The 20,093-nt window shown below is 39.8% G+C and overlaps 1 protein-coding gene and 1 non-coding gene across 3 annotated transcripts in view; both read right to left on the bottom strand.

Annotated features, from left to right (window-relative positions):
• The window catches only part of LOC136423859 (rootletin-like), a 60,478-nt gene extending 41,355 nt beyond the window's left edge, over positions 1-19,123 (bottom strand). Inside the window, exons 1-3 of one of the 2 annotated variants that reach the window (XM_066412222.1) lie at positions 17,968-19,123; positions 4,274-4,453; positions 1,039-1,200 (exon numbers count right to left, since the gene is read on the bottom strand). In XM_066412222.1, the coding sequence (XP_066268319.1) occupies positions 1,039-1,200; positions 4,274-4,453; positions 17,968-19,038 (1,413 nt within the window). In that variant the 5' untranslated portion in view covers positions 19,039-19,123. The remainder of the gene's footprint in view (positions 1-1,038; positions 1,201-4,273; positions 4,454-17,967) is intronic. The other variant, XM_066412223.1, reaches the window with a different exon arrangement.
• Trnag-gcc (transfer RNA glycine (anticodon GCC)) lies at positions 1,650-1,720 on the bottom strand. The gene has a single exon. It is a non-coding gene; the product is annotated as a tRNA-Gly (tRNA).
• Positions 19,124-20,093: the final 970 nt, after the last annotated feature.

Genomic DNA, 20,093 nt, shown 5'->3' with positions numbered 1-20,093 from the left:
TTTGCATAAACGTTTTTAACTACATTACAAGCAAGCAGGAACCTATTCCTCATGTAAATTATCGTAAATTGCCTTCGACGAATTCGATTACGTTTCTCGTTAAATGAATTACAGCCAGTTTGTTGTCAGATGACTGGGACCTCAGCTACATGCCTCTACTTTGGACAGTCCAAATATTGATATATCTGTGTGACAAGTCTACGGGCACAAGAATATTACGGATGAAATTTAGGTTAACATTTCTTACTGATAGGATATACTTGAAGCTTTATTAGTTAAACGCAGAACAGACTTTTAGCAAATTCTATGCCAATGAATCGAACATTGCTACCATAGCTTTAATCCGGATTTATGTTTTTCAGTATTTGAACGTCAAATAACATGCAGATCTATCAACAAGCATCTAGTGCCAATGTCTAGCATCATACAAAAGGCAAGCCAACAAATGGTCCACGGAATCTGCTTGTCTGAACCTACCTTTTTACGACGTAACATTGTTAGCCGATATATTTCACTCAATACCTTTTGGTTTACAATCTTGAACTGTCTAATATACAATCTATGGTTATACAAATTTCAATAAACCGATGTATACTAATTCTAAGGAAACTAGGAAAGGATATCAAAATGTGTCATACACCAATGACTTCATGCAGGAGACGATGACAGAAACATTTATTGCAACCACCAGAACAAGAACAAATAGATTCAAGAACAGTCCAATCCTTTATATGACCCATCTTTTGAATGAACAGTGACATCTAAACTTACGCATATGTTCATTGTTGCGAATAAGTCTCGCCTTTACATATCCATGCAGACCGTTACTGATCTGACCGGTTGTTTTAACTGCTTAGTTGCCTTTTAGAATCGTAATGTATCTGTCTCTGCCAATTGAAAGTATTGTTTGTATAAGCGGTATATAGTTGGTTTTTGAATACGACCTGTAAGGCAGGTACGCAATTCAGCCGGTTGGCTGCTATGTACTAACTGCTATGTTGTTTTAGAAATAAACCCTTCTAAAAAAATGTGACCTACCTGTTTTCTGAGCTTCTCGACCTCCCCCTTCAGCGCCTGCCGAGATGTCTCGGACTTGACGAGTTTGTGTCTGAGATGCTGATTCTGCTCCTCCACCCTGGACCGCTTCTCCTCTACCTGCTCCAGCTCGTGATGGAGACGGACAGACACATCTTTTGCCACCTGTGGTATCAAAAAGATGCAGAGATGAACAAAGGCCCGATTTACACAGGCACAAGTTTTCGGAGTCAACTTGGGGTTGCGTATGACGAGCTTTAGGGCTGCGCAAGTTTTCTTACTAAGATACGCTACTTGAGTGGCCTAGGGCTCTCCTTGCATAGTCCTGAGTCGACTCCAAGTCAAATTACACATATTGAAAGATAGTTCTCCTAAAACCAAAAAGCTAAGTATAGCTATGCCCTGCCTCTAACGTTGCTAGGATACCACGTGCTGTCGTCTGTCAGTTTTCCCATTGGTGTGAGGTATCCGATGTCAGCGTTTAGTACAAAACTATTTGCTAAGAAGTTCAAAATTGTAAGAGATGAATTTGAAGAACCTCTGTGTCAACGTTTTCAGTTGTACAAAAATAATTAATCTATTCTTCACCTGAAAGACATGAAGAAAAAATATTCTGCATCGGCCGGGAATCGAACCCGGGCCTCCCGCGTGGCAGGCGAGAATTCTACCACTGAACCACCGATGCTGCCTGAATACGTACGTACAAAGCTGACGTCAAAATTGTTTGGCTTATTCCCTCGGTCGATTGATTGTGCTGATCTCAACCCCTGGGATATTTTCTCTGTGACAAGATAAATGCTGAACATGGTGTGTATTCTTTACTCGACGTAGCCTAAATGAGTTCAACAATGCATTAATGAACATTGCCGTGCCTTGTCAGTGACGGAAAAATAATTATTCGAAAACAGCATACTTAAAAAAACATTACCCGAGGCTGGCTTGTCGGTTGTTTTTCCCCGGTTGAAAACGCAAGTTATTACTTCGCGAGTAAGAAATGAATCAAGAACGATTTTTCTTGCCCCCAGAGACGAGTCCAATGTACTATTAAGCGTTTTTATCGATCGATTCTGCCATTCCCATGCATGAACTTCCCCATTCGTATACGAATATGTGCAGGCGGCATGGCGTTTTTGTGTGAGGAAAATTGCAACACATCTTTTTATTGATATCAGTAAAATATAAGAGTGATTGAAATACTCCTTTTAGAAAGATTTTGCATGGATCGGTTTTGCACACATAAACAACGCAGTCACAAAATTGTTTAAGATGTATTTATCTAACTATATTCTCGATATCTAAAATCTAGATCTGCATTATATCTAAGAGTTTATATAATGTAAGAATCTGTCCTCATGTTAAAGTTGAAAATGTTTAGGAAAGGATTTACAATTTTTGGTATTTAGAATGCAAACGCGCGATTAGCAAAGAGACAACTATGTTCCTCTACTGATGGTTGACGCCTGGTACGTTCACGCCACCAGTTTAGCACAAAAGACTCCACTGTACTTAGTACGAAAGGCTGCACAGTAGGTTGGTTTTCTGTGATTTATCAGCGGAAAACATGCGCGCCCGGGGCCGCACTCATATCGACACGGGCTCACCCCCGGCGGCCATGATGGATCGCGGGTCATCATGGGAGATTTACCGATGACGTCAGAACGCGGTATCTTCCGGCAGACACAAAAGCGGGACTGGTGATAAGATCCACATGTAGTCTGTCAGTGTCGAGCGGAGCTTCGAACGGAATGAAATTCTGCCGGGGAAAGTTTTGTCAATATTACCCGGGATTTGCACTGTAATCAGTATCACTCTTGTTGAAAACAAAGACGTGTACGTATCTTTATAGCACGTCATGTGACGACAGGAGAGACACTAGGTAGGAATAATATAAAAGTGCTATAACGCATCAATAGATTCATGTAATCATTGTGACGAATCCACATATACCTCAGGCTGTAAAAAAGTCTAAACTGACTGACCATGATAATGGTCAAGTAGTAATTTCGTTTGTTTTTACGATGTTTGTTGTTGTTGTTTTTCTTCAGATGGGTACAAAAGAAATGTGATGTATATTTTCTGACCTTGGGATCCTGTTCTCTCTCATACGACTGTGATACTGCAGTATTGTTTTGTTTGAAATGTTCATACAAATTTTTGTTGTTGTTACGTCGATGTTGTTACGTTTGATGTTTGTTTTCATGTTGGTCAATAATAAAATACCTGTAATGTACTAGTGATTTTTCTGACCTTGAGATTCGTCTCAATATCTCTCACGCAACTGTTGTTCCCGAGTTTCAAGCTGCATTTTTTTTACAATTTTTGTTGCTGTTTGTGTTAAAAGAAAGAATAATTGATTTATCTGACCTTGAGATTCTGCTCGATCTTTCTCACACGGCCGTAAAATAATAGTATTTTGGCTTCACAATTTCCATACAATTTTTGTTATTGTTACGTTGTTGGAGGTTATTGAGTTGTTGTTGTTTGCATTTGGGTCAGTGATAAAACGCGTGTAATGTACACATTTCTGACATTGTAATCCTGCTTTCGTTTGTTTTTACAACTTTTTGTTGCTGTTTTTTTGTTTCTATTTTGGGTCACAAGAAAATTAATGTATTTTTTTGACCTTGAGTTCCTGATCGATCTCCCTGACGTGGCTGTAGTTCCCTAGTTTTAACTGACGGATCGACAAATATTGTCAGGTCTTGTTCAATCTCCCGGACACGGCTGTAGTTCCTTTGGTATTCTTAGTAATTATTAAGACAACGTCACATATTGTTGTTGTTTCTGTCAAATGAAAAAAATAAGACCCTTTGCCTGACCTTGAGATCCTGCTCGATCTCCCTGACGCGGCTGTAGTTCCTTTGGTATTCTTAGTAATTATTACGACAACGTCACATATTGTTGTTGTTTCTGACCTTGAGATCCTGTTCAATCTCCCTGACGCGGCTGTAGTTCCTTACAAGTAGAATAAACTGATGGGTCGAGAAAAGTTACAATTTGCTTCTTTTTACCATTTTAGCTGTTGTTGTTTGTATTCATTAGTGTCAAAAGAAAGGATAGGATGATTTTCCTGACCTTGAGATCCTGCTCAATCTCCCTGACGCGGCTGTAGTTCCTTACAAGTAGAATAAACTGATGGGTCGAGAAAAGTTACAATTTGCTTCTTTTTACCATTTTAGCTGTTGTTGTTGTTTGTATTCATTAGTGTCAAAACAAAGAATAAGATATTTTTCCTGACCTTGAGATCCTGCTCGATCTCCCTGACGCGGCTGTAGTTCCCGCGGTCCGCCTCCACCTGTTCGTTCCTCTTCTCCGCCTTGCGCAGGCGCAGCTGCAAGATGCGGCAGTTCCTGGAAGTTTGTTCGAGTTCCCGCTGCAGCTGCCGGAACTGCTCGAACTCCTCTTCCCGGAACGAGTCCTGTGAAATAAACATAAATTATGTTAATGAGGACCCAAACACCTCTTCCCGGAATGAGTCCTGTCAATGCAACATAAATTATGTTAATGAGGACCCGAACTGCTTTTCCCGGAATGAGTCCTGTCAATGCAACATAAATTATGTTAATGAGGACCCGAACTGCTTTTCCCGGAATGAGTCCTGTCAATGCAACATAAATTATGTTAATGAGGACCCGAACTGCTTTTCCCGGAATGAGTCCTGTCAATGCAACATAAATTATGTTAATGAGGAACCAAACTCATCTTCCCGGAACGATCCCTGTTGATGTAACATAATTGGGTTTTGTAAACGTAACATAAATTATGTTAATGAGGAATCAGTGGTTCCTGGAAGTTTGTTCGAGCTCCCGCTGCAGCTGCCGGAACTGTTCGAACTCCTCTTCCCGGAAAGAGCCTTGTTGGTGGCATGAATTATGCTAATGAAGAATCAGCAGTTCATTAAAGTGTGTTACTGTGTGGTCAAGATGGAATTACCTTAATTATGATGAATCAGTCCAATGAAATCTAAATCTCTCTCTTGGCAATGGGAAATGTTATTGTGCTAAGAAGGATTCTACGATTCTTGGAATTGATTGTTTTCTGGCTTTACTCAAAACCAACTTGCCGGATCAGGTCATGCCATTGGTCTTTAAGTAAGACATGATGTTTTCCAAATCGTTCCAAAGTGATGTAAGTTCAGATATTGATTCCGAGAGACAAAATTAGACATTTCCGTAATCATTCACTCACTATTAATTATTAATGACGATGACTAAGCTGATTAGGTATCAGATATGCTTGTACCTTTTTACTGCATTCACTAATTCTACCACAGTTATCACAGTTTAACCGAAGAAATATAAAGATTTCAGGTTGTATGTAAAGATTTAATGATACAGAATAAATTAGAAAATGGATATTTATGGAAGAAATTGTAACACATTAAAGACATTTCTAGAGTAAAAATATGATATACAATAAACATCTCACCTTTGATTCATTTAATACTTCGGAACTTAGGCAATATCTGCTTGAGAATTCAAAAACTTTTTTGTTTTCTTGTTTTTTTTTAAACAGTTATTGCTGATTAGCCAAAGGAAAGTTCAAATATCATCAAAAAATCTTCAATCACATTGAATGGCACAGAAATACACAAAGAATATATCTTTAAATCTTGTAATGCTTAGTGCAGGCAATATCTGCTTAGAAATTCTATAACTGAAATGTGATCTCATCACTAGAAGCAGACGTTACATCATGTAGATTAAGATCCACGAGAAATCTTTAGAGAGATGACATCGTCTGCATGCTTTTAGCTTAAGTACTTCTGCGGGCAGAGATCACATGATCATGATGGAGCAGCTCGGTAATTCCTCTTAGCTGCTGAAGGGTGAAGGGTCACGGCACGCAAAATCGATATATGTCGTAAAATCAGGATATTTACGACATACGGCAGTAACCCCGGGGGTGTAAGCAAACAGAAGCATCTGTGCCGTCGATCCGACGTTTGGCATAACAAACCATTATTCCAAAGATATTGGTTCGAAGAACAGTGTCAACATTTCAGACTCTGTTGAGAATAAATCTCTGTTTAGAATAATTCTTATGATAATAATTGCATAGTAAAACCATGCAAATATCGAGGTGTAGTTGTTTTTTTGTTCCATTTGTTTGAACAACGTTTTGTCATTTGTATTAGACGAAGATTACCCTTCCTGTTGCTTGAAACAGCATGATGTATTGCTAATGTATAATGAATGAGTATTTGTTTAACAATCGCGAATCAAATCAGACTAGGAAATTCATAGGGAAGTCACGAAATCAAATCTGTGTTGCTTTAGAAATAGTTACAGCTGCTTGAGTTCAAGCACGTCTCCTGCATGGTGTAGGAGGAAATGACTTCCCACGAGGGAATTACAGCGTTCCCAGTTTCTGTCTAACTCAGACGCCAATCATTCATGTCTGGATGTCATAATCTCCAGCCATCACCCGTCCATTTCATTTGAATTAAGCAGCTCAAATCAACCTGATCTCTACGGACAGGACATTGATCAAGATGTCAAGAAGGCTGTTTTTAAAAACTGATCAATCTTAGTTTATAGTTGCTTGTATCATATTCAAACAAAAACAAGAAAGAGAAACAAAAATTGCATTTTCTCAACAACTAGGTATCTTGCCGTATAAATAGACAAAGACGCTAAAAAATACAATTTTCTTACAGTAATCATCAATAAATCAAGCATAATGTGAATACCTGAAGATGAAACGTCAGATATGCCTTTTCGTCTCGAGGGAATGCCTTTACAAAAGGGGGTTGCAGGTCCCCGTTTCTGTGTTACACAGACGCCAGTGATTCATGTCTGATGTTCCTAATCCCAAGTCGTTCCGAGTCCATTTCATTTGTCGAAAACGCTTCAATCAAACTAAGTTGCAAGGACAGGCAGAAGTGCAAGATATGTTTCTTACGTTATACATGTATTCAACATCTAAAGAAATACACTACTACGCAAATGATTAATCCACAATTTATTCTACAAACAAAAGGTAGATTTGTGCGCTTTCAAATTTCTTATAGCTAGCATACACCCTATGCACTGTAGAAGAAAAGACCTAGTTATGAGGGAATTGCATGTCCCATTTTCATCCTTACCAAGCCGCAAGATTCACGTTTACCATTTTAATCCATTTCATTTATCCCAAACGGCTTCAATCCAAACTAATCTACACTGACTAGCAGATGAGCAAGAGCTTGTAAAAGCTGTTCTCACTAACAGATCAATCATTTATTATCCTTACATCGTTTTCAAGACCTAAACACTTCACGAATAAGCAATATATCTATTCCACAAATATTTTACTAAAATATAAAATTTGTTCACTTCAAACTATCATGGAATTTACCTTATTCGCTGTTGAAGAAATGGCCTACCCATAAGGGAATTGCATGATATCATTTCATTCTAACGAAGCCGTCAGATTCAGAGCCCATTTCATTTATCCCGAACGGCTTCAATCAAACTAATCTACACGTACAGACAGCTGGTCGGGTCTGAATTTGGCCAGTAATGGACAATACCGTAATTATTCCATAGGGGATTTCACAGCACCGCTATTCTGTCGAAACGGTTTTCACCGAGTGTATTTCAAAGATATACCATGACTGGTACTCAATTTACAGATATTTGTCCCTCTTTATGATTCTGGCTAAATATATCATCAAAGATAAGCTACACATATGTATATACGAATAAATGTTCTCAAAATATTCGTTTGTTCTCATATTATCTTTAACATGTCTTTGTAATACTATTCCATAAACCATCGCTTGTACTTGATTTACGGATATATGTCCCTCTTTATGTTTGAATGTGTATATCATCAATCATAAGATATATCTCGTATGAGATGTAGTTATAGTGTCCGTTTGTCCAGATATCATCTTGAACATGTCTATGTAATACTATGTGCATCTGTTTGTCCAAATAATATCAATAGTCATTATTTTTCTAACGGTGTAATTTATCTAATCATTATTTCATATCGATTATGGTTATGTGATCAATGACGGCATTAAGCATAAATACAAGCTCAAAACGCAAAGAATTGATTGTCTTTAACGCATATTTTTATCTATATTTTGCTGTACAAATGTACATGACCCAATATCGTTGAACATTTCAAAACTTTTCTTGCTTGCAAGTAGATTAATAACACCATATTCAAAGCTTGCTTTTCATGAGCCAAAACTCATCCATGTTAATCTACGGTAATACTTATTATGGGTAGCAGGTGGCCTCTGGGCAGAATTTCTCCAGAGGGTGATGTGTATTTATGGGTGCTATTGTGCATATATAGGTTGAATATGTAAGCTGACCTCGTTTTACATAAAGACGGCAATTTACATGTGCATTTACTGTACGAGTTTTGCGTACACCTTCAAAATGGCTGACTGGCAGCTTATTTGAGATTTGATTTATTCTATAAGGTGGTTTGAAAAATGAACATTGCGTACTACATGACCAAATAAAAAGTTACCTGAATATGATAATCATATGAATGTATAATCTGTCAAAAATGTTTCACACAAAGACGGCAATTTACATGTGCATTTTACTGTACGAGTTTTGAGTACACCCTCAAAATGGCTGACTGGCAGCTTATTCAATATGTGTTTTATTCTATTGGGTTTTTTGAAAAATGAACATGTCATATTATATGGCAGAGTGAAAAGTCATTCGAATAGGGTATTCATATGAATGAATAAGCTGTCAAAATGTGCTAAATTCTGCCTAGATAATGCTAATTTTACTATGAAATGATTTAAAAGTCAACAACTCAATGCTTAGGCGCCAATCAAGATGTCTCCTATGTACCAGGATAATGACATAAATGAATACGCTGTCGAAATGTTATTGAGCTAGCTCAGCTTCTGCCCTGATTTTGCTGTACGGCTATTGTGTCTACCATCTGACTATATAGTAAGTGTCTTACTGAAGATTTGTATATGTTCTTCACTCTGTGATATGAGACGATTTCAAATCTAAAATGACATTGCTAAGGGGTAATCACGATTTCTCCTATGTAGGGTAATCACATTCATGAGTAAGCTGTCAATAATGTAATTGAGCTATATTCTGCTTCGTTGTTGTACCTTCATAGTAACTTTGAATACACAGTCCTGTGTGCATCATCACTACTGTCGTGCGCTAGTGCTGGTAAATCCTAGTTGAAAATACTAATACTACATATCATTCTTATCTTGCTCCTAGTCTTCCCACCGTCCTTGGTGCTGAATAACGTTTTCATCACAACCGTGCCATGGTCTGTAATTTACGTGGATTATGAGGCACACGGGAAATTCAAATGATGGTTTTGATTTATTCAATGCACTGTATTTTATCTTCTTTGTACATCACACAATTCAATATATGTGGTAAAAAGGGAGCCCAAAACTGGTTACGATCATGATAAATACGCACACTAATGTTGTTGAAAGGAAAATTGTTCGCGTTTTCGCGTCAGGATTTATACATAGTTGTATATACCACAAGGATATCAACAATTTATCTTTACAATGAATAAAAATGATCTTGCCAGTAGAAAAAGACGTTCAATAATGCCGCGCTTGTAATTTATACAGACGACCCACCTTTTGGACAAACGTTAAAATAACTAGAGCGAGAATTCCAGCAGCATTGATTCCACGGAGGTCAGACTGATTAGAATCTTGTAAAACCGTCGTCTGTCGAAGCATCTCCAGGATGAAGATTCCTCTTGTCAAAATGATAACATGACGCCAACGTTATTTATACTTCCACAATGATAAATCTACAAGATGACCATTGTTTTTAAACCAGATACAAAGATACGAGCTTGAGTATAACCGGAGTACAAGTTCCCGTAACATTGATATCCGGAAATGTAGACTTCTGAAACCTTGAAAAACCGTCAGATTTAGAAACGTCTCAGACGTAGACGTATCCCTTGTTACAAAGATACTTCGGCGTCAACATATTTGACACCGCTACATTTCAAATGCAACTCTACAAGACAACCGACGTTTCTAAAAAAACAAGGAGAAGAAAGATACGCGTTTGAATACTAACCAGCACGCAAATTCCCGTAACATTGATTTCCGGGAAGGTCAGACTAGGCGGGAACATAAAAACCCACAGTCTGGCTGCGCGCCTATAACACGGGGCATTTCTCCCGCCATAATGACGTTACAGATGAGGCAATCAGTCTCTTCAGGCAGAAAGGGCTGTAACTTACAGGAAGGGTAAAGATAAGGGTAGTTTTGCAGTTGTGTGGATATTGTGGATGGTGTATATTTGAGTGGGGTGGGACAAGTAGCAACTGTCACTCGACATTTTGCATGTGAAAAATAGCAGATTTTGGTCTTATGCTATCCTTTTTTTTCTATATTAGATCTTTACGAATGAGGTTATCAGTCTCTTCAAGCAGAAAGGGCTGTAACTTACAGTAAGAGTAAAGATAAGGGTAGTTTTGAAACTGTGTGGAGATTGTGGATGGTGTAGAGACAAGTGATTAATTCTATTTCTGATTACATGCTCTACTTAAAGATCTGATTCTGTGCGATTGTCAAGCTATTAAATAAATATTCCATCGAACCAGATAGTTAATCAGCAAAACGGCAGGACAGATGATGCACACAAGATTGTTGTGGAATTATTATTTGAGTAATAAGACAAAATCACGAGAGCAGTCAATACGCTGAAGCATACTGCCAAGATTTTAAATCTCTGTATTCATTTCCCTCCTTGTGAAACAAAGACAATAAGAAAACCTTGAAACTAATATGATAATACTGTACTTTTATTATGTAACTATGCTTGCAGCAGTGTCACATCGCAACATCAAAAACATCAGAAAGAAAAGTAGTAAAAGGAACCCAGGAGGAATTTAGCAGTAGATTCCCAACACAAATGGATTGTTGAGGAACCCAGTAAGCCGTCTATCAGCTGTTTATCCTACATGGCAGCCTTCCAACGTAACCTGGCAGGTTTCCAGCGTGGCGTGATCATTCAGAGGGAGTTGTTCTTTATCAGGTCCCCGATGATAGATCTATAGAACACGCGGCGATTTTGGAGCATGATCAGACTTAGTTCATACAAGTTGTAACATTTACAATATCGTAGATATACTACTGCCAAAGTTTTTAGGTATATAACTGCAAAATACTGTAGATATACTATTGACATCATTACAAGCTACGTTTGCAATAAAAGTTTAAGTTTACATGTATATAATTTATTGTTTTATTTTTGATAAGAACAAAAGTTACAAAATAATAGATTACGGATGATACCACATAGTAATATGACCTAAATTACAATCTTTGGCGTTAAACTCATACAAGAACGGCGACCACAAGTCATTATCAGGCTTCCCGCTACCAGCTTTAAAAGCTTGCCCAGCGCGGCTCAGTTTTAATGAGACTCCCTGATGACAAATCTCCCAAAGCTTACGGATTATTCCGAGGCGTAGCGAGGATTGCTCGCCTGTTACAGAGAGATAGTCCTGGTATTTGCTTACTTAGATATTTGCTTACATAGAGATAAATATTGCTGTCTTTTCTATCACCAGGAGAAAGTAGCTTAGATTTTCTTGTTGACTAGTAAACGGATTGAATTTTATGCAGATCAAAATGCACTACCTAGTAAGCAACATTCTGAAAACTAATGAAATGTATGTTTTCTTGCTCAAGCCATTGTAATCGTCCTTGCTATATTAGATATTATTTCATAGTAGTTTCTGCCATACAACGATAGGTGATTGAGTGATTCTATTTGATTCTACAGGTCACATGCATTGGCTAACGTTAAATTAATATGGCGCAAAATGTTTCATGTGCCTAGTGATAAGTCCCATTCTTATTACATAACATGTGATAAAAATGTCATTGTTAAAAAAGTACATACAGTAAAAGACAGAGAAATTTAGTTAGGCAGAGATGAATCTGTCCCACAAGATGATAAAAACATTTTATTATATCATATCATATTATGTTCTATTCTAATTTATTCTAGTATATCATATAATGATAAATTGTGTTATATTATATTCCATTATATCAATTTATACCTCCTGGGGTTCCTTAAAATCACGAGATCACCCACTAGTCGTGTGACTGACAACGTCATGATTGAACCCTGACCGTTGCTAGGCAACCCTGCCCTGATGATGTCATAAGTTGCGGCTGTTGACTTTCAATCAGCCCTGACGTTGACCTCTGTATCCCTAAGCCATAACCCCGCCCCTTCGGCGCATTCCCGGAACGCCTGGCATGCCGGCTATGTGTTCCAATCAACAAGTAAAGTGCGCGGGAGGCTAAGGCTGGTTTGTTTGAAGGTAGGAGTCCATCTACATGAAATACAATTAAATCAAATACAGGAACAAAACATATACAATGGTCAGACATACAGTAGATTAAAGAAATGAAATATGATGAGCTTAAAAGTGATATAGATATGATACCGTCAGAAACTCAGAGTTATCTATATATAACATTCCCTTGCATATGATGTTGACCCCTGTACCCCTAAACTCTAAGATACGTATGCTTCGAACTCTAGTACCATCTCGTTAATTGCAATGAAGATGCAAAGTAAGTTGTTGTGGCAAATATATAGCTATACAAATAGAACAGCGTTGAATTCAAAATGTACCCTATGCAACTCGCTACTTTAAGTACTTATGATTAAGATCCGCATGTTAATGATATAAAATCTACAGCTGGTACGTACAACCAGAATGGCGATGAAAACATCACGCAGGTTAGATCTGCATTTTGACTTATAATCTTTACTCGAATTTTTCAAGCTGGAACACTAATAGCATATCGTTAACTGCAACCAATGTGTGTCAAATGTTATCGCAAGTATATCTTTAAACAGCACAGTGTTGACACCACCGCGCGTGTTGTGACTGCAGTTGTATCCTATGCACTCTAGGAATGAGGATATCGATACCTCATTAAATACAATCAAGATTCTCATGTATGTGATATGAACGGCATGGCTAGTGCGTACGAATAGAAAACCTTTGAAAACATCGCGCAAGTAATTTGGATGTGTACAATATAGAATGTATTGTCCATAGCTGCGCGCTACAACTATTTGTTTGTTTGTTTTATTAAGATCTCCATAAGTGTGAAATTTTGCAAAGTAAGCAGGCAGCCTTGGTAGCTGGTTATATAGTACAATCAAGATCCGCATGCATATGTCTATACTACGGCTAGTGTGTACAATTAGGAAAACGCTGTACACATCACGTATTTTGGATCTATTCCTTAACCTATATCCTTTACTTGACTTAATAGTCCTGTGTGTGGATGCCCTCAGCTAGGATATCTACACCTTGTTACAAGCAAACAAGTCATATCTAAAGGACATGAACGAACGTGTACATCACGTATACAAGAAGAGTACTTTAGACATCGCACCCCCCCCCCCCCTCTGCGAACTTTGGCAGCCGTTCAGAGCCTGTTTTGTAAGACGGATCAGGTCATTACTGCGTTCTGCTGCGGTGGGGGATTTCGGGTAATATGAAGTTACGGTTCCAAGTCGTAAACAGTCCGGGTGGTATATTGAATTCAGCTGCAGTGTGAGTCATACATTCATCACAAGCAAACCTTGCTCCATACCAAAGCACAAGCACACAAATTTACAATTGTGCGTATATTCATGTGCATATGAGTTGCCTATTCATATTTGTTTGCTTTAGGTAGAGTTTGAGGGGAAGAAGTTGTTTTTCACTTTGACCTACCGTTGTACAGCCTGGATATCGAACCGAAAAAATCACTTTACGTTAATTTTAAAAGAAAAATAAGAAATTATTCGCAACTCATGCGGACTTGCATATACGGACAAGTGTCCGCACATCCCTTACTGTCAGCTCCTTCAAAAACAAACTCTGTACATCACTCGGCAACAAATACTCTGTAAATAATTGACTGACCTACCACAAGTATTAGATGACATGTTATGTTGTATAATCTGCTAATCTAGTATGTAATATAAACCTAAGTTTTGGCTTGACATTGTTAACGATTTATATATAGCTTAGTCTTGTGCATTTTTTTTTCCATATGTGCTTCAGTCTTGTGATGGTTTTTGTTAAATCTTGTTTCTTCGATGTAATTTTACTTTGTGTATTGTGTCCGCCGCTATGTGTGTGTTTGACGCATGCGCACTTTGTGAAAGTTTGTATTGAACTTTGAATATACTGTTCCCAGGGCTAACCCTTTGTAATAGCCTTCGGCTAGTTGGGTAGTCCTGGCTGTACTTTCCTACAGTCAAATAAAATAAAATCAAATCAAGTGTGAAGGGGGCTAAAAACAGAGATTGTGACCGAAAAGGCACGTATGGAACGGTGTTCAGCTATCACCTCTTAGCACCTTGAAGTACGAATATTGTGGGGCCTTTTTTCATAGAATTTGTTTGGATTGCAACAACACAGTACAACATACACATGGAGCATCTTGACATAACTTGCACCAACATTACACAAAAACAAATGCGATACTGTAAATGCAAAGTTCGCGTGGTTTTTATTTAGCGCTAAGGGGAAAATTGAGTGTTCGCGGTAGTTTTAAGTTCGCGGCAGTGCTATACATACTGTAATAGTATTGGAAAAAATATTCGCGGTGGCTTTAGGTTCGCGGTGAAAAGTTGCCGCGAAAACCGCGAACATTAAACCACTGCGAACATTTCTGTATTTACAGTATCTCTTATAAATTCATTGTAATGTTCGGAGCTACAGAATTGATGTTAGCTCTTCCATGAATAAAATCCAAAGTAACGTCTGTAGTTATGTCTGTAGTGACGCATTCTGTAATACGATCAGACGTACAGGACATGGACGTGGAATAATTTATGACAATACGTCACTTCCGCTAGTTAGACGCGCTTTATCGTATCATACCAGCGCGCCTCGAGCTCATAGGAAATAGATGTTTCATTTGTCGCGTTCGTTATCGCCTTTTTTATTCCATGTTATTTTGTTGTGGAAAACAAACTACTCTATATACTATAACATATGAAGGCTTCGTTGTGCATGGTAGTTTTGTGAGTTCCAATATACGTCTTTGAAATTTTCTTTCCTCGCATTTTGTTCATACGATGTTTGGACATACATGTAGGGGGTTAATACTTTTTCATCTACCACTATGTGACAGCAGACATCTTTGCAAAGTAAATATTTTCTTACAATTTATGGTAAAAATGTTTATATTCCCATCTCTTCGCAGAAATCCCGCCTCTGCAGATGTTGCGGGAATTGAACCCACCCCGGGGTGACAATTCAGGCGGCCTGCTAATGAGGGTACCATCCCAGCGGTGACGTCATGCGTGACGTATCGCGGCAATGAAACGCCGCTTGTCACGCCAGGCCCGGATAGACAGGGCAGCGTTATGAGCCGTATAATGTACTCTACAAGCAGAGGTCGGTGGGGAAGATTGTGAGTGACCTTTTTATAATATGCTCCGTTTTTTGGAGAGCAAATGATAAAAAGGTCACAATCTTCCCCACCAACCTCTGTTTGGAAAGTATACAATATATGAATGAAGGAATGAATGAACTTTATTGCTCAACAATCGCACATGGTAGGCTTCCCTGGCTGAATTCACACCTACACGGCAAACGAAGTTTGATAAGGCAACGATTAACTGTCAATAGCCTTGGGCCTCCGACATATGGCAGAGGTTGGTGGGGAGAGCGGACAAAAAAACGGAGCATATGATAAAAAGGTCACAATCTTCCCCACCAAACTCTGCTTGGAGAATACGTATAGCGGTCAATAAAAAACTAGCCATATAAAAAACTAGCCATGCAAATGCTATAGTTTCCAGCAGAGTCCAGGGTTTCCATTGTGACTCGGGCTGTCACTTTTCTTGCACATTATTCATTGACCTTGTGTGGCTACAGTAGCTCCGTAAATTTGATTTCTACAGTGGCTTACTAGGTTTTAAGGTATTTGTGTTACTAGACTTCTGACAATAAAATCCTGCTATCAACGTACATACAAACGTACCTTCGTAACATATATGGTTTGCTCAATACCAAACCAAAAAAAAGCTGACGTCGTTTACTTTAATGTGTGTATTTCATAACAACGATAAAGAGCTTATTTTCATGTTACGCGTGTGTAGGTCATGCTATGTGCTTAATTATGCATCTATAAAGGTAATGAAAAAGTCATGAATATAAAATCACCCGTTTCATGAGCCAAACACTAAATCATCATGATACATTAACACTACATATCCCTCAGAATTGGGAAGTCACTCTATTCTATGCTCTTTACCACGCAGCAACGATTAAAATAATACTGATCTCTCGGACCACATTACAATGACCTTCTGAAACAGCACAGACACCTACGTTAACAATTTTTTACATTCGCAAGTGAACCAAATCGCTATCATTGTGGTGAGGCGAAACAAAGAGGTCAATATTCGTGCCCCCCTCCCTCTTTTCAATGACCGTGACACCATCTGTTTTAAGCCCTGCGCATCTGTTCATGTTTGGGAATTTTCCTTCACATACTAGCCCGCGGGTAGCACAGATACTAACCTTTTTTTTTGATATCTACACTGGGCTATTGGATGTTAATCCCCTTATGCTATTCTGATTGTACCGAAAATTTGAGACATTGTTTGATAGCGTTCAGTATCTCACATAACGTTATATTAGATAATAGGGATTGGAGAACTGGATAAGAAAACAAACAAATCAACAAAATTGTAAATTTTAAATGCCTTTCTGGATCTCCAAATGTTTTGAATATTTTCCTGTGCATATTTGCCCGTTGGGTAACATCGTTAGTAATGTTTATTTTAGCACTATGGATGTTATCAGTTGTACTGAAGGGTTACAAGGATATATGTGTTATTCCGTCTGTGCCAAATATGTGTGAGAGGGCATTTGGTAATGATGGGAATATCACTTCTATCAGATACGGGGCAATAGAATGTAAGAAGAATAACAGATGGTTTGAAAACCGTCAAACTAAAACATCATGTTAGACATACTATTCCATTATATCATGGGTCGAGTAATGGTGTTAGATAAGTACACTTGGTATAAATAGTTCGTAGTTGTTGATAATCCATACTGTTTGCCATACATTGTACCTGGTAAAATTGTTATGCAATAAACTTTGACTTGACTTGACTACATGTATGTATCGTTTTTTTTATTTTATTAAACGTATTGATAAAAAAGGAAAAGGCATATACATCGTTCTTTGCCCCTTTCATTCAGTCCTCCACGCGCCAATTGACACATGTGATAATGCCCCCCTCCCCACGTGCACCTGTCCCAGAATCAGACTGAAGTAAAGGGGCTGATGCACGTGTGTGCGCATTAAGGACATATAAGTACCATACTGTTTTTTGTTCCAAAAGAACATAGGTTGCTTATAAGTATTTTTGTACACTGATTGATATTTTCATTTCAGTGACTAATAATAGCATGATTATTTTAAACTAAAAGGTTTTGCATGCGCTTTTATGTAAACTGATTTCGGGAATACAGTTCTGCACGCGGAATAGTCCAGATGTTGTTAGTCTTATTCGATAGTTAACAGTTTTATTTGATAGTTAATTGTCTTCTTTGTTGTCAAATTTGACAAACCATTTTTAAAACACACATAACAGCTGGTGGCAATACGAAAGTTCACAAACACAGACATTTTCAGTGACCCAATTCCTTTGTGTATACATTATATAGACCTGTCTCTGGGGACATGTGAATACAATCTATGTGTGCGTGGCTATGGATGTGATGGTCATGCTATAAGTAGTTTACTTCCTTCAGCTGTAACACTGCCCCAAAATAGTATAGTGTTGTCACATGTAAGGTATTTGTTGTTAACGTATTGATACAGTGTTTATACATATAGATATGTATGTAAGGAAAATGTCATTTGAATAAAAATCGTGCCTCAAGGAGGGAAAAGAATCTTCTTACCTGCATTTCTTCAAGTTCTAGCTTAAGTTCTTTAATTTCCGCCTTGAGGCGGGAGTTTTCCTCGGCGACGTCGTCGCCGACCTTGACGTTCCGGTCTTCGGGAGAGTTCGGGGATCTCCGGTCTCCCTCGGGGGAGGTGCTCGTGCCTCCTCGGTCGGAGTCGGGGCTTCTGAGGTAGTTGTTTAGCTTCTCGTCCGAACCCCGTGTCCCCCGGCTGGCTTGTGCTCGGGCCTTTGCGCGGTATCTCTCGGTGAGGTAGATCCCGTCCCCCGCCTGCTTCCCGTCCGGCTTGGCTTTGACTGACCCACCGGAATGCCAGGCGTGTTGCTTACCGCCCGAACTCCAAATCCCAACAGTGGTGCCTTTGCCAGCAGAGTCCGTATTTAACGTCCTGGCACCGGTTTCTTTTCTATAAACAGCGGGGCTTTTAGTCAGAGAGGAGCGAGTGTAAGTGTTGGCTAGTCCCAACCCTCCGCCTCGCTCAAAGTTCCCGCGAACGGCGGAGGGTTTGCCAATATGGCTTCCTTTGGATAATTTTTTTGTGACGTCACCCGGTTTCACCATCACTTCGTCCGCCGTGCGAAGCTTCTTCCTGTGGCTCGAGGCCGAGTTCTGCCGCCAGGGTTTTGAGCTGTGCGCGCCTGACCGCGGCTTAACCCGCGGGGGCGGGGCGCCAGCCTCCTTCCCCATGCGTTTGTCTATCCGCTCGGTACTCCCGTTCTCCTCGGCCGAGCTCGTCTCCAAGTCCGTGCTGGCCTGGTCCTCCTCCGGGTCGCCGACGCTGGATCCCTCGGGGGAGAGCAGCATCGCTCCCGAAGGGTCGCACTCCGCGCTACGGTTCTCCATAAAAGGCGGCAGCTGGCTCGGATTCTGCTCCGCTATCTCAGCAGCCGTCCCACCCTCGGGACTTCCCGCTAATTCCAACGGCATGAGGTTTCCTCCCCCGTCCACATCATCGCTGCCCAATCCGTGGTCCTCGCGTGTACGGAAGCAGACCCTGCACCTGTCCTTCCGCCACGGCTGCGGGTCGTACCGCCCACAAGCCGCCCGCCTGTCGCTACTGTCCCCCATTGTCCTCCCGACAACAGCACACAACACCGCGGCAGATGTTACCTGGTGGAGATCTCCGCCGCCATTGTAGCGCCGCGTCACGCACAATGGCCCGGCCCAGACAACCCGTGACGTCATCCGCGCGAAATCATTACCCATTCACGGGGGAGTCACACGGCCGAGCCCGGCTATACACGTTTTACATCAACGGCAAGTTCATAATGTATTGTAACGTATAGTGCATTGGGATCTGGTCTTATAGGGATTCAGTTTATAAATGTACAGTTGGGGTGGGTACAGGAACAGAGAATTCCGATGTCCAGGTCCATTCACACCCATGTGCATACCCGCCTTCTCGTTTTTACATCAGCGTCAAGTACAGGATATATTGCAACGTATTTCATATAGGAACACAGTACTGGCCCCTAATATGTAACATGGCATTCACTGCACATGTATAGTAACCATGAAAATATTCCTTCGAAAGTGTACGGAAAATTATCAATTCATGAGGGGGGGCGCCACACGTAATGCAAAATGAACTGGAAGCCGTGGTCGACAATGCGCCCGTGCGATTAGCATCCTTACCACGTCCATGCACAGGCCACGCGCTGGCAAAACGCATTGCCGTTTCCAGGGCGTAGAGCAGTGGTGGATGGGGTCACGAATCTCAATCATGTTCCGGCTGAATCGAGATGACACCATCCTTATTGACATGCTACAAGGCACAATGGGGCATGGTTTATTATTACGGTGTTAAAAGAAGTAAAGCAGTCATCCTCTACTGAGGCAAAGCATTATGCCTTTTCAAATAGTAATGAAATAATGCGTGCTATGTAGTGGCTCGCGTCCCCTACTCTTCTCGATAAGTGTGTTGGGTTCTTTTAAGTGCAAATGTTTGACGCTGGAGGCTCCCTCTTACACGGGACCGGTGACTTCAATGCCCCTTTCCCGGGAAATTTAGTGTAAACTGCACTAATGGTTCTCCTTAAAGATTTGTACGGTAATAATCTCTTATTTTCATCTTCTCTTGAAGGACAGCTTATTTACGTCCCGGCCGATTCCCGGTGTTCTTT

Source organism: Branchiostoma lanceolatum, chromosome 18 (assembly GCF_035083965.1).
Source record: "Branchiostoma lanceolatum isolate klBraLanc5 chromosome 18, klBraLanc5.hap2, whole genome shotgun sequence".
NCBI classification, from domain to species: domain Eukaryota; kingdom Metazoa; phylum Chordata; class Leptocardii; order Amphioxiformes; family Branchiostomatidae; genus Branchiostoma; species Branchiostoma lanceolatum.
This window is presented reverse-complemented; position numbering and strand designations above follow the sequence as displayed.